The 22,878-nt window shown below is 43.1% G+C and overlaps 1 protein-coding gene and 1 long non-coding RNA gene across 2 annotated transcripts in view; one reads left to right on the forward strand and one right to left on the reverse strand.

Annotated features, from left to right (window-relative positions):
- Positions 1–22,878, reverse strand: part of LOC309876688 — an 89,377-nt gene that overhangs the window by 55,876 nt on the left and 10,623 nt on the right. The window lies entirely within an intron of this gene.
- KCNK12 (potassium two pore domain channel subfamily K member 12) lies at positions 1,365–21,890 on the forward strand. The gene is made up of 2 exons (XM_082756909.1): positions 1,365–2,070; positions 17,200–21,890. Exons 1-2 carry the CDS (start codon positions 1,722–1,724, stop codon positions 18,093–18,095), a joined length of 1,245 nt encoding a protein of 414 aa, XP_082613035.1. The 5' UTR covers positions 1,365–1,721; the 3' UTR covers positions 18,096–21,890.

Consider the following 22,878-nt stretch of genomic DNA (forward strand, 5'->3'; position numbering starts at 1 on the left):
TAGTATTTATAATCATACACAACTGACACTGAAATAAGAGCACTTTTTTTTTTTTTTTTTTTTTTTTTTTTTTTACACAGGTGTAAATGTGTTAAGGGCTATTTAAACATGACATTCAAGTACCTTGTAAACTAAGTTGTTGCATTTTATCTGTCCTCTTTTCCTGGAAAGATAGCATAAGTGCAAACCCAAGTCATTTTGTTCACTTGGCAAGGATGAACAGTCTGTTAGGAATGGAGAAAAGTCTCCTGTTACTGATATGGCCAGAAGATAACTGCCCACAACATGAAATCTCAGGGCAAAAATTTCGGCAAGATCTATCCAACCCCAAATAAGAAATAAATGTGTGTAGAACTGCTATGGAGAAGTCCTAGGGACAGAAAATAATAATTTGGAAAAAGGCATCAACCAAGTAATTTGCCTGTGTAAAAACATGCAAAACCCGAATTTAATAAATGAATAAATATATAAAAGGAACTAAACCCCGTCCATGTGAAGCTGACAGTGGCAGCTGTAAACTGTAAGGTGTATTTGCTCTTTCAAACCCTGATCTTTCCCACGTTACCGTCCCCTGCATGCCTGTTTGCACGACTGTCATCACTCCCATCCTCTTTGCAGTACTTTCTCGGTGTGAATTTCCATTCCCTTTCTCTAAAAATGCAACTCTTGTTATTCACTACAAGACTCTCAGGAAAGGACTGCAGTTCTTACCGCAGCCTAATGGGTAAGAAAGGATGTCGGGCTTGTTCTGAGGATAACAGCGAAGAAACGATCCACAGGGTTGGGCAGGGAAAGGACCTTTGAGATGATACCTAAAACTGGTTAGGAATTTGGCACCGAAAACAAGATATAACACGGTGCTGGGTCTAACTTTGAGCAGCCCAGAAACGCGAGTCGGGTCAGAAGGGGTATCCCGTGCACCTAAAGATGGCTGAACTAAACCCATTCCTGCTCCCTCGGCCATCACCGGCTCACTCGAAACCACCTCCCCGAGCACCGGGCACCGCGATGAGATAAAAGATTTCCCGGCGACGAGCAAAGCCCCGCAGCTCCGCCGCGCTCACCCGCATCCCGGGCGCACCGGGGGGGCTGCCGCTTTGGCAGTGCCCCCCCGGGGGTGCGGACACGCGGGGGGTGCGGACCCCGTCGGGCCGAGGGGACCGGGGCTACCGGGGCTACCGGGCAGGCCGAGGGCCCCGAGGGGACCGAGGGGGCCGAGGGGGCCGAGCCGCCCCGTCGGTCGCGCCGCCCCCCGCCCCGCTCCGTCCCGCCCCCAGCCCGGCGTGGCGGCCCTCGGGGGCGCGGCGGCAGCGGCGGCCGGGCCGTGCCGGGCCGGGCCGGGCCGTGCCGGGCCGGGCGGCGGCTCGGGGCAGGCCGCCCGACGGGGATGCGGCTCCCCGGGGGCCGCGCCTGCCGCTGCCGCCCCCCGCCCGCCGCCGCCCCATGGGCACCGCGCTCGGCCGGCCGGGGCGCGCCGGCGAGGCCGCGCCGCCGCCGCAGCCCGAGGCCCCGGGGGCGCGGGCCGCGGCGTCGGGCTGAGAGCGGGCGGGCGAAGCCGGCGGCCCCGGGGCTCCGGCGCCAGGCTCGCGGGCAGCCCCGGCGGGGGATGACTCAGAGCCGCGGCCCCTGCAGCGAAGCCGCGGCCCCTGCGGCGGCGCCGCCCGCCGCGCCGCGCCTCCCCCCCGCATGCCCGCGGCCCCCGCCGCGCCGCGCCGCCGGTGATGCCTCCGCGGGGGGCGGCGGGCGGCTGCCGCCGGCGGCGCCTGGCGCCCCTCAACGAGGACAACGGGCGGTTCCTGCTGCTGGCCGCCCTCATCGCGGCGTACCTGAGCGCCGGCGCCACCGTCTTCTCGGCCCTCGAGAGCCCGTCGGAGGCGGCGGCGCAGCTGCGCTGGAACCGGACCCTGCACAACTTCAGCCGCATCTTCAACATCAGCCTGCCGGAGCTGCGCGCCTTCCTGCGGAGCTACGAGGCCGCCATGGCCGCGGGCATCCGCGTCGACGCCCTGCGGCCCCGCTGGGACTTCCCCGGCGCCTTCTACTTCGTGGGCACCGTCGTCTCCACCATAGGTGAGCGCAGCCCCGACGGCGAGGCGCGGGGGCGCGCCCGGGGAGCCCTGCGGCCGCGGCCCGGGGCCGCCGGTACAGCCACGCGGGTTTGGGGACCGCGTTGCCCTGGCAACCGGGACCCGACCGGGGGCATCCCCCCAAATCCTCGGGGACACCCCAAAATCCTCGGGGGCACCCCCAAATCCTCCGAGGGTCGCGGCTCCCACCCGCCCCGCGCTTATCCCGGGTCGTTCAGCGCCGCGCCCGGGTTGCGCCGGGTCCAGGGCATCCCCGGGACATCCCTCGAGCATCCTTCGGGCATCTCCCGGGCATCCCTCGGGCATCCTCCGGGCTCCACCGACCCAAAAGCCCGGCCGCGGGTGGTCCCGGGGTCCCGGGTGGTCGCTGCCCACGGGGAGCCCCCGCGTGTGCCCGGTGGCGTTGGCAGCACCGCCGGACTTGGTGCTGGTTTTCCGTGCTGATAAAGTTAAGATAAGGTGTATGAATAAAGGCACGAAATTTACAAACCTTACATCTCGTAGCCCTATAATAATACGCATTCCCAGTACATCGCTGGCCACAGCAATGTCCCATCAGTGCTTAGACATTTGCCTGATGAGCAAAGAGTGGGTTTCTGGGGTTGGGAGGAATTTTGTTTTACTCTAAAATTGCCCCATTGAGAACTGTTGTGTGGGAGATTTACTTTAAGTACGTTTCTGGCTTTCTACGGCTTGCAGAATTGCTTTTAGAAATCGTGATCCTGCAGAAAGATCACGCTGATTTTTTCACTCTACCAGTTTTTAAGTTTTGTAACAAGCCAATTGTCCTGGGGCTGCAGAGCAAAGATGCCATACTTTCTGTTTATTAAAAAGAAAGAAACGTACAGCTCATTATTGCACACACTTCCATTTCGTTCAGAAAATGTTGTATCAATAGTGACTAAGCTCTGTAATAGAGCTGTGATGATGACTGTAACAACGTTGTCAAGTTTTGTTACTTTTTGCATTGAATAATCCAGTTAAGTTTTCCTCTTCAAGTCTATTCAATAAGCCAGTCGTTAAAACACCTTTTTACTCAACATCGTTAGGCCTTCTTTATCAAAGGAACGCATATTTTTGAAAGACCGTTGTTACTAAGCTGAATGGATGGAAAAAATGGTCAATATATTAACAAGAGCTGCTCTGTCCTTACACCTGCTATACCAGAGATGTTCAACTGCAGATTTGTTCACTTCTCAACCCCCAGCTTCTTTTACTTGTGGCTATTAAAATGTAAAACGTTTCCTCTTCATTTGCAAATAGTTGTTTGTGTCTCCACTTCATTGCTCTGCCTGCAATCATTTGTACCTGCACAAAGGGAATGAAAAACTCAGCAGTGTTTACAGCAATCTTGACAGGTGTAAATGGGCGAAGCGAGTATTGTATTTCTCATATTCCTGCAGTGCGACCTAAAGCATCGCTCTCTCTTTATAGCCAATAATGTGTATATCTTGGGTGCAAGATGGAGACTGAAGATTGTTTTTCCTGAGCTACAACAAAGGCCCGACTCTGCCAAGCATTCGCCAGGGTACTGCTTTCTCTTGGCACACATCCTGCTTGTTCTTATTTCTGGATTCCTCACATGGCTTCCTGTGATTTCAGTGAGATTGTGCTAGAGAAAAGTTTTGCACTGGGTGAGGAGATGCAGCAAGAAGTAAAGACTGAGCTGTGCCTTTGGGCACACCAAGGCTGTTGCAGGGTGCCAGAGGAGTTAGCAGCCCCAGCAGGAGCAGCATCTCTTGGAGTACCTGCACCCTGAGGCTGTTGCATCACAGCATTACTGTACCCAGCCATGTGCACAGCACCTGCAGAAGAGGAGCTGCTGCCCCATTGTGTTACTCCTCTTTTCTTGCCTCTTCAGGCTGCTGCAGCTGGTTAAGAGAGGCAGAGCCCGTGGTGGGGCCAGCTTCTTATTCATGGGCTAGGTTTCTTCTACCACAGTTGTGTACATCTATTGTTGTTCATCGTATTGGCTCAGCAAAAAATAAATAAAAACAACAACAAAACCCTCAGTGAAATGTGCCAGAAAGCTGTCTTGCTCACACTGCTGGCAAAGGATAAACTAAGTGGTAGACATCAACACGTCACCCAGGGAAGTAGTTTCAAAGCCTTTCTTTCATAGTCCCTTTCTTCTCTGAGCTAGCTCGATTAAATACCTAGCTATCTGATCTATCTTTGATTCCACTGTCAGCTGAAATACTTTATTATCCTGGTTCAGAGCAATTCCACTTGTGTTCCTGTCACAATTCATTGACAAGGAGAAAGCTGTCTTTACTTAACTTCACCTAGGACTACCAGACATTTAGAGTCAAAACAGCTTGCCTTCCCCAACTGCTTCATCAGCTACATATGTCAAAGCAGCTTTATTACTTCAGCCGAACACGCGTCTGTCTTAGCAACACATCAGAAAGCTTCACAAAAAGTAGATGCCGTCTCTGTCAAGGTAAAATCACCCATGGGTTACTCTGTCTCTTATCTGTGAAGGATTCCAGTTCAGAGAAAACTCACCGGGCCATCTCAAGCCCTCATTCTCCTGTCCCTAGCTCTTACTATGATGCAGTCCAGTGCTCCTGAACAGGTGCTCCACTCTCTCATCCCATCTGCACAGTGAAGGTACAGGGAAAACCACCCCTCTATTTTCAGGTGTGGGGCTTGGGGAGAAGTAGCTGGACTCCACCTGGCTGGGGACAAGGGCTGATTCCTCCACCCTTCTTGAGCAGGACCTTTGTTCTAATCTGCTTCCAGTTAGGTGCTTCATCTCTTGTATTACCTTGTCTGTACTTCTGCATCTTGCATAATTAAAAAGTACAAGACACAGCCAAGCCCCTGGGTAAGAAACACATTAGTGAGGTCTTCAAGAAATGAGAGAGTTAACGTTAAGTCTAATATTTCAGCGTTTTCCTGAATAGCCCACAAAGTGACTGACTTATAGTCTATAAAACACCCTCTTGATAGCACTCTGGGCATTCGTGTTTTATTATTGCATTGTTTGTGGTTGAATAATGAAATGCCAAATCTATTTTTCATTAAATGTGTCTAGATTTTCAGAACTATGTAAGAAAAATTTTCAGACTAGCTTCAGATTGCTTGCTGTCAGTCTACACCATTTATTTAGTCATTTCTTCGCTCTTCAGAAGATATTTTTCTGTATTCAATTGATAGCATTTATGCTCTGATTTCTTTAAGGAGCAGCTGGGTGAAATATATTCTTGATTCATTGGTCTAACTGGCAGTAGACTTTGTTTATCAGATGAGTTTTTTCCTTCCTCAAATGCAAATCACAAATAGTTCCCAGCACATTGTTAAAGGCTGAAAGCAAAGCATAACTCAAACAAGTTTTCTCCCTGGTAAAATGTTGCAAAGCCTAGCCTAATCATTTATAAATTTCCTGTGTTCTAGTAGCACATATATATTCTGCTTAGCACATAAGGCAACTTCTGGATGTCTGAAGCACTGAATTTCTTGGTCCATGAGTCTAGTCTCTACCCAGATTTCTTCCTTGTCTTACATGTTACAATAAACACTAAGTATCTACCTATGGAAACATATTGAGACATCAGCTCATTATGAAGTTTGGATTTTAAGCTTCTAATGCAAAAATGAATTTTTCAAAATCCTTTGGAAAATTAAATGATATAATTGCTTTAGATAAATCCATGCCAGGCATAAAACCCTGGTGTAAGTATTCCAATAAATAAAAAAAAAAAAAAAAAAAAAGATTTTTCAACATAAGATTTTTAAAATGCACGCCTACAGCAGATGGATTATTTTGAGATACAACATGTCTGGACACTTGAGAAAAGGCTACTATGAAGATTTTCAGATCTTCCCATCTGTACAGCCGTGTGAGGGTTGCAGGTATTTAGGGCATGCCCTTTAGGCATGAGTAGGATCCATTCCTTTTTCCATGATGTACCCTGTTAAATGACAGCTCCACCCAAAGTGATGGGGCACACTCTTCTTCACTTTTATCACAGAGAGGTGGCAAAGGGACAGCCTTGAAGTGAGATGAGAGATAAGGCTCTTGCCTTATAAATGAACCTACATGTAGAGAGGCCACTTAATGAGAAATGTTTGGTATTTTTTATTAGCTACCAAGTTCCCAGCAGGTGCACTCACCTTATTTAGGATCTACTCTTTTTTAATTTAAAGCCATTCCCCTTTGTCTTACCAATACACCCCCCGATAAAGTGTCCTTCTCCAGCTTTTCTGCAGGTCCCCTTTAGGTACTGGAAGGCCACTGTAAGGTCTCTCTGGGGCCTTCCCTTCTCCAGGCTGAACAACCTCAGCTCTCTCAGCCTTTCTTCATAGGAGAGGTGCTCTCAACATTTTTGTGGCTCTCCTCTGGACCCACTCTAACAGGTCCACATCTTTCTTGTGCTGGGGGCCCCAGAGCTGAACTCAGGGCTCCAGGCAGGGGTCTTACAAGGACAGAGTAAAGGGGGAGAGATTCACCTCCCTTCTGCTTCTATGGATATAAGTGGTTCCTCAGTGATTTTCCTGAGATGAAAACTTGGCTTCATAGCAATGTTTTCTACTTTCCATAGCTGCACGGAAGCATTAACTTCCTTGGGCACTTCTGATGGGAATTTCCTGAATGTGTGGATTTGGTTCGAGTACTTCAAGCACTCAAAGTAATTAGTTTGCCTCTTTGCAGTTGACAGTGACTATGGGAAGCTGTACTTGGAGAACATCATGCAATTATGTGGGTGACGAGGTGTTCCTGCTGAATGGTTTGATCCTAAATTTGTTAGTTTGTAGTTTGTTTGTGTTTTTTTTTTTTGTTTTTTTTGTTTTGTTTGTCTGTCTTGTAGAAGGGGTGGAAACCTACCACTTTCAATAAAGCCCTTTAAAAAAATAGAAATATGTTCCAGAAGTATTATTTTAATCAGTCTCAGTACTTCTTAAGGCAGAAGCACAGGTTTACCTGCACACTCAGTGGAAAGCCCAGGTTGCCTTTGTCCTGGGCAGGAGGAGTGGGGTGGGAGTAGAGTGTTGTGGTTGTGTGATGGAAAGCTACCACTGTGCTCCCATCACCCCTGCCTCAGTACAACTTTTCTGAAGTGCTCTGGCCAGGCTCAGACTGTTCTAAATTGGGCAGGGGAGTGGGTTAGTCTCTACTAACCTATGTTAAGTTACAGACCTATCAAGTAAGAGTGATACACAGAATAAGTATTTATGTTTCAAAACACTATACCAAAATGAACTAACATCAGTACAGTGGAGATCTGATTGTTGTTTTCATGGCTGGAGAAGCTAAATCAGGGGACACCAAAATGCACTTCCAAGCTCCCTTTCACTGTGTGTGCTCTGGGCTTTGTGACACCCAGCTGGAGCATTGAAACCCAGGATCTGAATGCCAAGCCCCACAGCATCTTAGAGCAGTCACCAGAAAAAACAAAGCCCCTCCCTAAAATCAGGAAATAAACAATTTGCCCGTTGTGATGTGAGATATGGTCCTGCAGCACAGATGTCAGGGGAAGTTTTATATTGACTTACTGTGTGGTCAGGTTCAGGGCAAAAACAAACCACAGTTTGTGATTCTTTGGTTCCTTTGGGTAGCAGTATCCCTAACCTGTGTGTACTTGCTCTGTGCTTTGATGGCTTAATAAATCCAAATGCTGCCTGAAACCCTGCACACTGTCTTCCTGGGAGCCTAGCCAGCCCCTAGCCTCTGCCATCTCTTTACCCTCCTCTGTCATTCCCCTGGTTATATTCCCCCTTTCCTGGAGTTAGAGTTTACCTAATACTCCCTTGTCACCGAAGCAGTCTTAATTCCTCCAGCTTCTGCTCTGTCCTTCCCAGTTAGCATGCCCTCCACTACTGATGATTTGCTTACTTCATTAAATTTTGAATACTTGTTTTGCATCTTTGCAGCCTTTCAAGTTAATATCTACTAAACAAGCTGAAAGTAAAGCTTTACTGTATTTTTCTGTTCCTAATCACCCTGGTCTCTTTTCTATACTATTAATCTTGCTATTGGCCCTCATTTCTTTTTTTTTCAATCTAAATATTTCTCCCTTTTCTGGATGTCTTCTATTTGTCACAGAACATACATGCTCCATCATTTTTTCTCACATTTACTGATGGGTCATTTTTGCAAGCATTCTGTCTTGCTTTTATGCAAACTAATTGCTCTTCATTGTGAACAGAACGCAAGAAAAAATATAGGACAGATCTGTTGGCAATTAACATCATGTAACAATAACAACGCCAGTTGTTATGCTGGAAAATACAACAGGAAATCTTCATTACTGACTGCAGTATTAACATACCTTTGCAGCTATTGAAGTCACTGAGAAATTTACTGCTTGCTGTAATAGCACCATGGGTAGAGCAACAGAGAAACAACTTGGAACATTTCATCCCTCTTTTTGTGTGTGTGTGTGAAGACAGCTTGTTTTTATTGGAAACACAGCTTCTACCTATGATACATATGAAACTTGCTTACCTTTATCAAAAGAGACGGTTTTCATAAGGTCTCGGCACCAAGTGCATATCTGAATGCATTTTGGGATAAGGTAGGCAAGGACAAATAACAGTGTTCATGCTGGTAAAACTCCTTCAGAGCCCAATAAATGTTAAAAGTGATATTAAAACATTTTGTGAATAGAAATATTTAAGTTTAAAAAATTATAACCTAAGGGGCAATCGCATAGCAATTCACACAAATCAAATATGTTTAACTTTATGTCTCCTCAATTGCCTGCCTCTGCTGAAGTCAATAGTAGGTCAATCTAGAGAGCTTTAGGAAATGCCGCTTTACTCATTTTATTGGCACACTGGGTCTGTATCGCAAATGCTGATCTGACACTGTCAGTACTTCCTAGTGCATGTCACTGCTGTAGGTAAGGCACCTCCCTGAGCTACAGGAGTCTGATGATGGCAATAAGCAGTGCACAGAGCTGTCGATGTTGGAAGGTTTACATGCAATCTCTCTTCAATCAAACAGAGAGAAGGAGGAAGAAAATTAAATCTAATTGCATTAGATGAGGTAAAGCATTAGTAGCCTTTTCAAGTAATTAAAGCTTTGGTCTAGAATAAGATTAGAAATTGAAAGGTTTGATGTTAATGTAGGGGATTACTTGGGTGAGGCACTGGTATTACTCATGTTTAAAAATCCATAGTAAGAGCTCCTTACCCATAAATGAGAAAAGCAATAATACCTTGATAACAAATCTCCTTTAGAAATTATGGGCCAATGTTCACATTCGGTCTCAAGTCAAGTAAAGTTAATCACAGCAACAATAGCAATTAGGGGAAATTTGCCCATATGAGAACTGGGTGAGAAAGTAGTTCCATAAATTTCAATTAAAAAAATAGAATCCTTTTGGTTATTCATTATTAAATATTCTGTCATTTATTTGCTGAATATTGTGCAAGCAATATATTTATCTCTTGAGGATAAACAAAAGAAATCCAGTATCACTTGTACTCAACATATGTATAGAGTCAAGTCTTAAGCCTTTGGGGCTGGAAATGACTGCAGTGTAAAGGAAAAAAAAAGTGTGGTAAAACAGTTTGTCAATTTATAAAAACTGTTACTGGCAGAGCTGAGAGGACCAGAAAAATGCTGGATGACATCAAAAGTGGCTGATAAAGTGTCTAAGGTGTTCAATATCATTATCTTTAAAAGGAATCAAGGGAAATGCTTACCAAAGAAGGAAAAAATACATGCAGAAATTGAACAAGAAAAATAGTTGATTAGTCCAGACAGTATCATCACCCTATACTCCTAGTGCAGTTACTTAAAACTAGGTCTTGTGTCTTCATGAAGGAAGTAGAAGAGCTGACTGAGCTAAATGAGACTTAAGATCTTTGTCTTAAGTTCTTAAGACTTAAGTTCTTTGCCTTCAGCTGTAACTTTTTGAAGAAAGGGTCCTATGAAGGCATATTTGAAACATTAAAAAGGTGATGTAGATCTGTCAGTTATTTGGTTGGTTGGTTGGTTTGTGGTTGGTTTGTTTGTTTTTTTGTGTGTGTGTGTTTTTTCATTAAATCATAACTGTAGAAGTTTGTACATAAATCTGGGGAGGAAACGGCCAAACAATGTAAAAGATTTTGCCCTGTATGTTTAGGTTGGTTTTTGTCTTATAGGTACACCATTATAGGCTACTCTTTATAAAGAAGAAAAGCTAAGACAGCCATCAAGAGATGCAACTTTAAAAAATATTTACAAGTTCTCTGTTTTAATCCAGCCAAAAGATAGGCCAGTGATTAAAGCATTTGAGCATTCCCATCTATGACGCTTGTAAAGGCCACTGTGTTTATCAAACTTCTCATGTAGAGAAATAAGGCATACACCCAAGATCACTTGCAAAAATCAGATAATGCTATCTAATATGCTTTGTCATCTCAAATTGAGTGAAATTCAATTCTCCCTAAAGGAGAAGTGTTGTGAGGTTTATTTGCACTAGAGTGGCAGTCCACATGCAGATAGTCTTTCCAAGTCCATAATATCTTAGGAATATAACAAAATTTGTATGCCATTATTCCTTTTTTCCTTACTGCTCGAAATATATATATATTTTTTCTACAACCTTGGGTCTGCACAGGCATCTAAAATTCAAGTTTCAACAACGGAAGCTGATGTGAATGCTAATGTTTGAAACGCTCAATTTGAGATGACAGAGCATAAGCTTTTTCCTGTTAGGGTGTTGCTTAGATACACAATTGTCCACAATATATATATATATATATATTCTCAAAAACATAGGAGAAAAATGAGAGCAGAGGGAACTTTAAAGGATGAAAAATTATGATCTCGAGAGAAGCCAACTTTTGAAAAAATGTTCACATGGAATTTTATCCTCAACTATGAAGACTCTGCAAAGGTCAGAGACAGCAGTCCTGAACAGCTTCAGACAGCTCACAAATCTCAAGAAAGGAAAGGAAGTGGCAACACCTGGAGTCCATGAGCTCCACCATTATGTATATCCACATGTGCTGAAGCTGTGTGTATTTCTTGTTTATCATTCTTTTATTTTCTGCCATTTTTTAGAAATAGTTACTCTAAATTCAGAGATGGGTCCTCTAATAGTGTTAATGTGTCAAAATCTCTGTGCTTTAGCTAAGGTTCAGCAGAATGGCAAACTGAAACAGATGCTTCTGCACACAACCTGGAATGAGATTAAGGCTTTGATTCAGCTGCAACAGCTATTAAGGCAGGATTTAAAGACCATTAGCCTCTAGTGCAGGAAAGTGTTTTTCCACAGTAATATAACTTACTCAAACAACTCAGGAGTATGTGGGCTATATTTTTCCATTATTAACACCACCACAATTTCAGAAAATATAATAGCAAAAATGTTTTTTCACACAGCTATTAGGATAAGGAAAGAAAATAAACCAGGGAGAGGATTCTGATCATCAGACAGCCATGAGAAGCAGCTCCTGACTGGGTTAGGTCAATTCACAAGGACTCAGTCTGCTATCGAAAGAAAGGGCATACTGCTCGATGCATTGGAAGAAAGTTTATGTATGATATATGTGTTAATAGAGAAATTAAGGAAGACTGCGGTGATGCACAGTGCTTCCATCCATATTCAGTCTAGGGACTTAGAGTCAGGAAGAATACTACCAGCTTGTAGGTCATGGCTTTCTTTTTCTCTGTAGTCTGAATATGTAGTCTTCTGGTTTTCAGGAAACATCCTTCTCTGAGCTTCATTCTCCATTGTCTCCTTTTTGGAGAGGGCCTCTGTCCCCCATTAGAAACCCTGCTGTGATACAATAGGATTAACCAGAAAACCCAAACATAAATTTGCCGAAGATTTCCAGCCTTAATGCTGAGACCCTCCGGGGGTGTTCCAACTCCAGGGATGCTGGCAGGAGGAAAGGGAGCTGTGTAGCAAGGCCTTGCTGCTGGAGCTGCTGCTCGTTTGGCGGTGCTGGGTGCTTAGCACAAATTGATACCCAATTGCTCATACAACGTACACAGAGGAGCAGCCAGCCACAGCCGAGGAACCATAAAACTGATTCAGAGACATTTCTGCTTCTTCCTGGTCTTGGCTCTGTGCCGAAGCAGCTTGGCAAGAGCAGATGATCAGCCTCCTTCTGTACTTACAATAACAGCCTGTAGCAGTGAGCAGGGTTTTGGGGGGGTTGGTCTTTGGTATGCCCTCAGTTCTCATGGTGTACACAGAAATGGCTATGTGCAGTACAATGCAGAAAAAAAAAAGCTTACCTGCTTCTGGCAAATGAATAGAACAGGAGTATTGCTGCTGGTGGTGAAGCTGAAACTCCAAAATATTTTTTCTAAGGGCCACTTGTCACTCAAATTCACAAAAATTACACCATTTGAGCTTGTAAATGTCCCTGCTGACTACTCACTAGAAACTGACAATTTATTGGAAAACTCAGCCAGGTGTTGGCATAGTAAAACACACTTAGGAAACCTGCAGTGGGGAGCAGAAGGTAAATGTATGCAGTCAGCCAGGTCGTAAGCGGTATTCTCCCATTCCTTGGGGGTACCTCCAATGTGTTCCAGTCCTGTCGAGGTGATAACACTTCAGGTGCTCAAAAGAAACCTCATGGTTACTGCTCTCAGGTCCAGCACGTCCTTTACCCTAAATACATTGCTCCACATCTGACACACAAGACACATTCCTTGTAGGGCATGGGTGTCCCCCGTGGCAACTGTTCATTAGCTTTACCTTTTAGTTATTGATTATCATGGTTGCCGACTTCAATTTTTTTGGGGGGGAGTAAGGAAGCTTAGGGTGTTTGAGGATGAGAAATCTGTTAACTCTCTTAGAAACTAGTGTGTTTTTAAAAGGAGTAAAAACCTAGCCATGACCTTACAGGTGGTGGTTTAAATCACACTCAGCAGAGAAGCACTGAGGATAATTGATTCAGTAATTCACTCCTGTTATGCGTAGCTGTGCTTTGGACAGCCAATAACCTGATTACAGTCGTGTATAAAGAGAATAAAATTGGTGCTGTAGAAAGCCTTTAATAATTGTCCTCAGTTTCTTCAAACCCCTTCACGTTCTATTCATCACCTCCACCATTCTGCAAGTGCGGATTCCGTTGAATAGCAGTTGTACCAAGCACCATATTTCAGCAGTGGAGATGTAATGAGAAACAACAGCAGCGACCTGGCTGGCTTTCACCATGTTCACTGAATTTGTCATAGTGCTCCTTAAGGATACAGAGCAGATTTAACATCTTTGCCCACAGTGTCTAGCTAGTCAGCAGGATGCACATATGTACTTTTGTGTGCACTGAATATAGGAGGTAGGAAAACAAAAGATTTGTCTTAGCCCACCTCAAGTGCAGCACTGGTTCATAAGGCAAATTTACAGCATCCCTGACCACCTATTTACCTTGGAGTTTTGGGAGAGCAATTTCATGTTGAAAGAACTTTACAGAAGTTACAAAACAGCTAGGAGATGCCAGAAGTAGCCTACCTATTAATTATTATTAATGTGGTTGTACAGTAATGTTGACAGCAAATAATTTGGCATTGGAAAAGCTCTAAAAATACGTATATTGTTTGAGCCCAAAGCATGGTGTTTTAATAAAGCTGTCTGGCAAGAATGTTAAGAAAAATAAATTTTTCATTCGTGGCCTTTGTTGTTGATGGGAAAATTGCAGCTGAAGTGGAAGAACTGCCTCATGGTACTCTCAGTCTTTGGGTAAAAGTGCTGTATGTGGCAGAAGAGTTCTCCATCTGCAGCAGATTGTCTCTAAGCTGTGGCCTTGTATCCAAGGCAACTGTTTCTGGATGTTAGGTGTTGAGACACTGTAGAATAAATGAGAGGTAGCTGGGAAATTTACAGGTAAGATTCTGTCAGGAACAGTAATGATGAAATGCTAACATCTGAAAAGTGGTTGAAGGCCCTGTGGGTGGCGTCCCTGCCCACAGCAGGGGGATTGGAAATGTATATGGTCTTTAAGGTCCTTTCCAACCCAAGCGGCTCTATGAAGGGAGCACAAGAACCCCAATATGGAATTTTAGTCTCAAAATACAAAATAAGATACAGTATACATCTTAATCAATAATGACCTACCATGTCTGTGGGAAAACCATGAAGTATGGAACACACATGAAATAAAATTGATTGCTTTTAGTTTATCTTTCTGTAACATACATCTCAGGGACCAGCCCTGTAAGAGCCTAGTCTTTGTCTTTCATGAATTTCTTTCTGTCTGGAAGCAGCATTCCAGTTAGAGGGTTTTTATTTATTTAGAGAAGTCATCTGTTTAAAAAGTTATACTCAACAATTCTAGGGTTTGGGTTGTTATTATTTGCTGTTGGTGGTGGTATTTTTTGTTTGTTTATTTGGTTGGTTGTGTTTTTTTTTAAATTCCTTTAAATACAACCACATTACTTAGGGGTGATACTAGCCCATAACTTAAGGACCATTATACTCTGGGATTTAAAATGATTTGCCCGTTTTTCTCACCTGCTGCCTAACCTAAGTACCATGGCAGGACACATGGATGAGGAGAGCTGAGGCTGGCTGAAAGAGGCAGGAGAGCTATAGGCAAAGGCTGGGAAACTTCCTGCTCCCTGAATTCTTGTGTTCAATTTTCAGGTGACTAAAACATTCCTCCATTTCTGGGTAAATATATCTCAAATACTACAAAAATGTCACCCCTTGAATCTTAAAAGCAAGACCAACAGGAAACGTACTACAGGCACATACATCTTTGCAAGTTTGTCAAGTTTTGTTTCTTGCTTCTGTCACCGACTTAAATACATCGAAATCCTGATGAGCTGAATAGTAACCACAAAACTTGTTATGCAAGAGAGGGAAAGGGACTCATTAATTGCCAGCACTTATCCATGAGAGACTGCAGAAGTGTAAGCGTCATCTGAGAGCTTTTATCAACTCATCTCTGCTAATTCTGTTTGTCTGGGGAGCATTCATTTCATCAAAGAGATGAAACTTCAGCTTGTGATTTTTGGCAAACCATTCATTTTAATTATATGTGGTTATTTATTCATGGAATATGAATTCAGCTTTTTGACTGAATCTCTTTGACTGACATCAGAGATGAATTGCATGCTGCCTTTGACCTAATAGCGACCTAATAGTGACCCCCGAGGAGCTCCACTCATCACTGATCTCCACTTGGACACTGAGCCATTGAACACTCAATGGAGTGCAACCACCCAGCCAATTCCTTACCCACTGAGGGGTCCATCCATCAAAACTATGTCTCTCCAATTTAGAGACAAGGATATCATGCAGGACAACATCGAATGCTTTGCACAAGTCCAGGTAGATGATGCCAGATACACTGTTGTGCTTTGACTGAAAAACTCAAAGCACAGGCAATTCTGGCTGTATTAATTTCATCCAGGCACGTGATGTGCTGAGCCTTGAGAAGGGATTGAGCTCAGCTGTATTGTGATGAACATACCAGAAGTAACCTCTCTTGATTCAACTGGTGCTGAGGGGACAACCACAACTGACAAAGGAAGCCCCAAAGGAAGAGTGCATGAGTGCACTTCTAGCTGCAAACTGCTGAAGGAGCACCTGATGATGCTGTATTTACCCGTTCTTACTGTCTGCCTGTTTTATATATACCTTAGTGCTCTTGTTACAGCAACATGTCCATTCATCTTGCATAGCTATATAGTGAATTTTGGTAATATGCTTCAGAAATCTCACTTAAACAAAATGTATGAAAAATATATACCACCTCTCATGACTAATCACCAGAAAATACTAAAAATAATCAGTGCACTTACAATTCCATCTGAACCGCCACTATTTTTTTTTTAATTAATGTGTTTAGCCATATGTGTGACAATAAACCCATTTATTTTGATTGTGATGGTCACAATGCTTACAGTGAAGCACATGTTTAACTACTTTTATTAATGAGGTTTGGGCTAACAGATGTCTTCTCTGTAATGAGCTGGCCATGTAGTCCTAGCTGGCAGCCACAGGAGACTCCCCAGCTTCTTCTGGCAACCACTAATGGATATTCATTGCTAAATCAGAAGACTCCTGCAAGCAGCTAGACTGAACCAGAAAACAGCTTCACACCACAGAAGAGAAACTGAATAAAAAACTTCTTATTCACCTTTACTGAGTCTGGGACCAGCAACGTAGGCTTTGTGAAGTCTGCTTGAAAGGTAGATTTTTAGCACAAGAAAATACAGGGACTGTGGGTCCAGACAACATCTAATTACCTCTGTGTAATTTATTTATTTTTGATTCTTTGTTACTACTCTGCAGATTTTTCACTTCCACATATTTTCTGAATAAATAGATTTTGAGTAGCAATCTCAACTCATTTATGGATGGGAAATACTCGTTTGTTTCTGTTTAAAGGTGCATAATGATAATAAACTGAATATAACAATGTGTGCATTATCTATTAGTGTTGCTGGATCTTTCTAGACTTTGTACACTGTGATTTTTTGGTTTGTTTTGTTGAACTGTGCAGCAGTGTTTTACCTTGATGTAAGTATCTGGAGGACCGTACTATTCACAGCCTGCCGTGTGGCTCTACAATGTACCTATCACACCAGAATTAAATGAGATTGTGGCTTTTCCTTTGTTCTTTGATTGTACCAAGTGGGCTAGGCTCTGTTGGGATTTGGTTTAGATTTTACAGCAGCATTATTCTTAGAATAATGTTCAATCTTTGAGAAGTTTTGTGGTTTTTTGTTTGTTTTCCATTATGCAACCTGAAGACTTCCATCTTCTCAGCCACAGGGGTGTAATCAGACTTTGATAATAATAGTGTTACACTGATTTACAGCTTCGGAACTGAGAACTTTTTCAGCAGGCCATGCTGGCTCAAACACATAGAAGCAGGGAGGTGACCTGGTTGCCTCATCTCACCTCAAAATGGCTTGGGCTCAGGAATGCTTTCCACCTGAATTTACAGTGTTCTCCCAGTGGCCACAGTGTAAATACAGCCCTTCATCTCTGCAAGAAGTTTTTACTCTCTCTTGAATGTTAATCATCTTGTTGAGCTTTCTGGGGTCTTCTTCATCCTTTACATGGTTTTGTGTTGACCTAATCTAACTTTGAGATAGCACTCTTTCTTTTGTCCAGTGAGACAAGACCTAAGAAGTTACATAAATCCTGAGCTCATGCATGAAAAACTGTGACATTAACATTGCTCATTTATCTTCACACCTTAGGTTTTGGAATGACCACACCAGCAACAGTGGCTGGAAAAGTATTCCTCATCGTTTATGGGCTGTTTGGGTGTGCCGGGACTATCCTTTTCTTCAACCTCTTCTTGGAGCGCATTATCTCTCTCCTGGCATTCATAATGAAGGCTTGCCATGAGAGACAGCTGCGAAGAAGTGGTCTCCTACCTCCCAACTTCCGAAGGGGGTCAGCTATGGCTGGGGTGGGCAGCCTCATCGGGTGGAAGCCATCAGTTTATCATGTGATGCTGATTCTGGGAATTTTTGCTGTCACCCTTTCTTGCTGCGCTTCTGCGATGTACACATTTGTGGAAGGATGGAACTACATTGACTCCTTGTACTATTGTTTTGTCACCTTTAGCACCATTGGCTTTGGAGATTTGGTAAGCAGCCAAAATGCTGTGTACCAAAATCAGGGATTATACAGATTTGGAAACTTCATCTTTATATTAATGGGAGTATGTTGCATATACTCTCTTTTTAACGTCATCTCAATTATGATCAAGCAACTCTTGAACTGGGTGTTGAAAAAATTCGAATGCAGATGTTGCCCAAAGTGCCATAAATCAAGTGCCCGCCTCGGACGTCGCAATGCCATCACACCAGGAGCACGCCTGCGTCGACATAAAATCTCAATGGACGCTGATGGACAGTACGACAGTGACACTGAGGGCAGGAGGCTCTCCGGTGAGATGATCTCCATGCGGGAGCTCATGGCATCAAACAAAGTCTCCCTTGCCATTTTGCAAAAGCAGCTGTCTGAGACGGCCAATGGCTACCCAAGGAACGTTTGTATCAATACGAGACAAAATGGTTTCTCTGCAGGGGTGGGTGCTCTAGCCATCATGAACAACCGCTTGGCAGAAACGAGTGATCGTAGGTAGAGTTTTTGAAATGCCTTTTTGTTTCCTTAATAAAAGCGGTGATTTAAGGAGGAATTATCACTGTAAACTACTGGAAGGTTTTAAATTCAGAGACAGACAATGTTCATTGGGCATCTGGCAATTTGGTTTCTCGAGTTTTTATGTATTCTCTAATAGTAACATATTTACCGTAATGTTATGATTTTCCCCAGAGAGGTTTTTGGGAGGGACTTGGGTGTCTTTGATGAAGAATCTGATGCAAGTTCAGAAGAATGGTGTGCATGGTTATGATGCTGCCAAAACCAACATCTTCCTCAGAAAATAACCTCAACCCAAACTCTGGGTTAAAATGCATTCTGGGCACATTCAGTTCCAGATTCAAACTTGGGGGATAAGGGTTGGCTAAACCAGTATCTCACCTTGTTGAAGTCTGGATCTGGCCCTGAACTTTGTACTTGATGCTCTTCAGCAGTTCCTCATATAAGGCCTGTATATAACATACATGTAGGTGACTGCAGTTATGCCAGCTTTAGGGTGATTGTGCTTCACTTCAATAATCCTATAGACCTCAATGGCAGAGGATCAAATTGACTGAATTCTCCTGACTGTCAATGATTTTTTTCAGCTAGTCTTGTTTAAACCACTATGTGCTACCTAACTATTAAAAGTCAGGGGATTATCAGTCAGAAGAAGCATGTTGAAAATGTGCAAAACTATTCCTACCTACTGAATAAGTGAAGACATGCCAGAGAAGCCAGTATTCATCTCTGGTGTCAAATGTTTGCATTACCACTGAAATGTAAGTTAAACTGTTTACTAATTACATTACTTTTACATGAAACAGTCTGATAAAGTGAATGTAGACTCTCTTTGTTGTCATAAATTTGTATCCTCTACTTCTACAATACTGTTGCACAGGATCATGCAAATAGTTTCTTTGCAGTTCTTCAAGGGCCCCAACACTGTACTTGTTTTCTACAAACCTGACTGTGAAAGTTATACAAAAGAGCTTTGCTTTGGAGATCCCCCAGAAGCTGACTTCTCCCAAAACGTTGATATTAAATCATAAATTGGCCTAAGACTATTGCTACTGTTTTAACTCAAATTTAATCTGTACTAGCCCAAACTGCTAAAGAAGCAAACCTGTTACTTCAAGCAAACCTGGTCTAAGTGTCGTTTACCATGACAGAGGGGGCAGAGGAATTTCTGCAAATTTCTATCGTAACTATTTCCAAAGCTCTGGATCATTTATCTGTTCTGTGCCACTTCTTTAAGGATTTATAGATAATACGAAGGCTTCTGTATATTTCAGAAAGAAATACAACTTAAGGTTGAAGCCTTAGGCAGGGTGATGACTACTAGGGTGTCTGTTGAAAAAAATAATGAAAAAGCTGATGGAAACAGACTAGGAATATTAGAAATATTTGAAAATACATCTGTGGAGTTTCATATTGTTACTGTGTTTTGCATGTGTTTGGGGTCTTCCTCATTTTGTTTTCTTTTTAACTTGTAGGAGTGCAAAACATTTCAGAATTTAACCTTGGAAAACTAACTTTTAAATGAAGGTTTTGCACACTTGATACTGCCAGCTGAAGGATGGCAGTGACTGTATATTTTGTCTAAAGGAGAAGGAATCAGAGCAGCAGATAGAGCATCACATGTGGCTCTTATATCATAAACGTAGTCACAATTTTTATCAAGATGCATCTGGCTGTGAGAAACATCTCAAATAATTTTCTTCAGACAGGATCTTCTGTGAAGCTATTTTATTCGTGATTGCAATGGTGGGCGTCCTGTCAATCAGGAGTGCATTTTAGTAAGCAAATCATAACCTTTTATTCCCTATTACCCGACGCCTAATCACCTCCCCTGTTTCCTCATTGGCTGAGTACTACAGGTTCACAAGCTACTCGACGCTCCTCTATACCATATATGTACAATTTTTCTTTTTTTCAACCCTTTAATTTCTCCTTTCTTATGTTTTGAGAACTTGTGATCTTTGTTTTACTGTTCTCACACTGTTCATGCTGTTTTTCTCAAGCTGCTACCTTATTTTGGAACAGTGAGGCCTTCTACTGTCCACTTATCTACTTAGCATTTCTCCTTATTATGACTACACAACTATCTTGGAACACAGAAAAGTAGTTCTCTACAGCAAAAACACAACTTAGTTTCTCACATGGCCAAAAACACTCAATGATGTTTGCATTCTCTATCTGCCTGATACAGAGTCCTATTTAAGACCACTTGGTGTGGCAGAGACGGTGTTCAAGAGGCATTCATCTGGCAGGAGCTTCCTTGGTGACAGAGACCCCCAAAGCAGCACGTGTCTGTGCGTGCAGTCTGTCTCAGGTGCTACGTTTGAGCAGCCTTTTGAGGAAGCATGCAAAGGGCAAAGTGTTTGTCATGCTAAGTTGAAGCCCCCAAAGGATTACTGTAAGCAGGATGTGTAGGTGCAGGTCATGGTCTGGGGAAAGCTCAAAGACCCAGTTCAGGAAGATGACTTCCAGAGCCACAGGGGCCATCTTTAGGGACAGCAGAGGCAAATGAATTTGGTCTTTCCCACAGGATTATCTCCAAGGATATATCTCTTTAATTATTACAATTTATGAATTAGTTTATTAAGAGCATGTATGGTGTGCTGCTGTCTCTTTGCAGCTAGGCCACTCTTAGGATTGTACCTTGGTACCTTTGCCATTGCATGGGCTCATTGAAGAGAAACCCGCTGTGTGAAGTGCAGCATGAGTAGAGGCAGATGGGCTTTATTCCAGCAGAATTACTTAGGTTTATCATTATAAAACTGAGTTCAAATGCATTAACATTCTGTGAGCCCAGGAGATACATTTTTATGATAGCAAAATTGCAAATTAAGGGGTTTTATTTTTTCAGTAAGTTGTTTTTAAAGAATGAGAATTATAGCTATGATTAGGGACATGTTTAAACGTTTGTAAATTGTTTTCAAACTACCTGCTCCTGCCTGGGAAATGTGAAGTAATATGCAGTTGTACATACACCTGCTCTGCAATTGCTGCACTTTTCTGAGTCCACTGAGTTCTGATTTACACATTACTGTTTCTTATTGCCTTCATCTGATCTAGGTGCTAGACTGGATCCTGGAGGAAGAGCATTGTAGCACCCTTTGCAGTTCCTATTGACATCAGGGGAACTTGGACTGGCTTTTAGAACTGGGTTCTCCAAGGGATTTGGACATCTGATTGCTACTGTGTGCAATTATGTCCAGTGTCTCATTACTCCTGAGATCCTTGAAAACCTTCTCCTTGGCCTCAGAGGGATGTAAGGTACATGCCTTGATTTCTACCAATGGCCCCATTCGTTGCAGTGCATAGATCCCCACATAGTGACATGACTCAACCACAGGGACCCTCCAGCTTGTGTCTAAACTCCATAAAAATCCCTAAACTCATCTGACTCATCAAGCCCAGTTTACAACAGTGTTCACAGCCTGGCTATTGAACTGTGTCTCACTGGAGAGCTCATGAGAAGGGGCGGACTTATGCTTCCCTCATATTCAGAAGCCAAAGTGTTTTTCATGCATGAAAAGCAAGTTCCAAATCCCTAGACTTCTGCCTACTATTACTATCTGAGCAGTCATCACCCATGTGCATGAATACATGAGTCAAGAGGACACAGGAGATTTGAAACTAGTTTTCCACAGTCCCTCCTTCTCTTTCTTTAGTTTTCTCATGGAAATGTTAAGCTTGCAAGGCTTGAGCAACGATCTCCTTTCCTTTGTTATGTATGATTCTACTCACAATTCCCCAGGGCAGCTTGTTTCTTTTATGAAATAAACATGAAACATGCACTAAGTGCACCAAGTGCAATTTCTCCTGGTATTTCTTCACAAAAAAAGGGGATACTTTCAATATGCAGATATAGGCTGAAGCACAAGAAATCAGAAGGAAACTGAAGGAACAGAGTAAGAAAAGGAAAGCACACTGCACTAGATTGCACTTTCTTTTCAGGAAACTTGGGAGTCTTGATTTTTTTTTTCCAGGTTTTATTTTTGGGCAGCCAAAAAGTTAACTTAGGAGCTGAAAGTTCATCTTTCCTTATTCACGCTTTTTTGCACCATCCCCCAGAGCAGCAGCAGTGATCCCTGCTGGCTCAGACCCAGTCATCTCAGTTGCCTGATGAGCAGCTATACAGGCAGCACAAGCTGTAACTCAACTCCGGCACCCCCAATATTGGGCTTTTGCTATTTAAGCCTGAGAAGAGTGTTCACAAGCAGCAGAAAGTTGCAGAACTTCTCCGTGAGCCAGCCACAAATGAGAGAAATGATTGCACAGGCATGAACTGCTCAGACCTCCAGCAAGAAGGGAAGAGATAATATGTTCACCTGATCCAAGTACTAATATCTTGCAGATAAAAATTAAAATTTAAGTGGACACTAACAAGACCATGACTATGAATTCTCTCTTTCTGATGGAGCTCAGGACAGAACATTTACAAGGAATAGTTTCTTGTGAAACCAGTAGTGTTTAACATGCCATTGCCTTTCCTTCTTGGGGTTTGTCTTACCAACTTTCAAACCCAGTTTCAAGTCACACTGACACATCATCAGATTGCCACTGTTTTCTTCCCATCTGAAAACACACTTCATGTTTTGTGAAAAAAATAAATAGATTGCCTTTTATTTCCTTGATATGTAAATGATGTCCTTCAAACAATATAAAAGTTCAGTGGAACAATCTCATTGATCTCCATCACAGATAGCAGTTTAGGAGGGACATGGCTGCAGTTTATGAAATTCTGGTTTGCCTGTCTCCCCTCTGGAGGAAATCTT

The sequence above is a fragment of the Aythya marila genome (assembly GCF_965140915.1).
Source record: "Aythya marila genome assembly, chromosome: 3".
Taxonomy (NCBI): Eukaryota; Metazoa; Chordata; class Aves; order Anseriformes; family Anatidae; genus Aythya; species Aythya marila.

Coding starts and splice junctions, on each gene's coding strand:
- KCNK12 (XM_082756909.1), top strand. CDS start 1,722: ATGCCTCCGCGGGGGGCGGCGGGCGGCTGCCGCCGGCGGCGCCTGGCG. Junction 2,071..17,199: donor CACCGTCGTCTCCACCATAG/GTGAGCGCAGCC, acceptor TTCACACCTTAG/GTTTTGGAATGACCACACCA.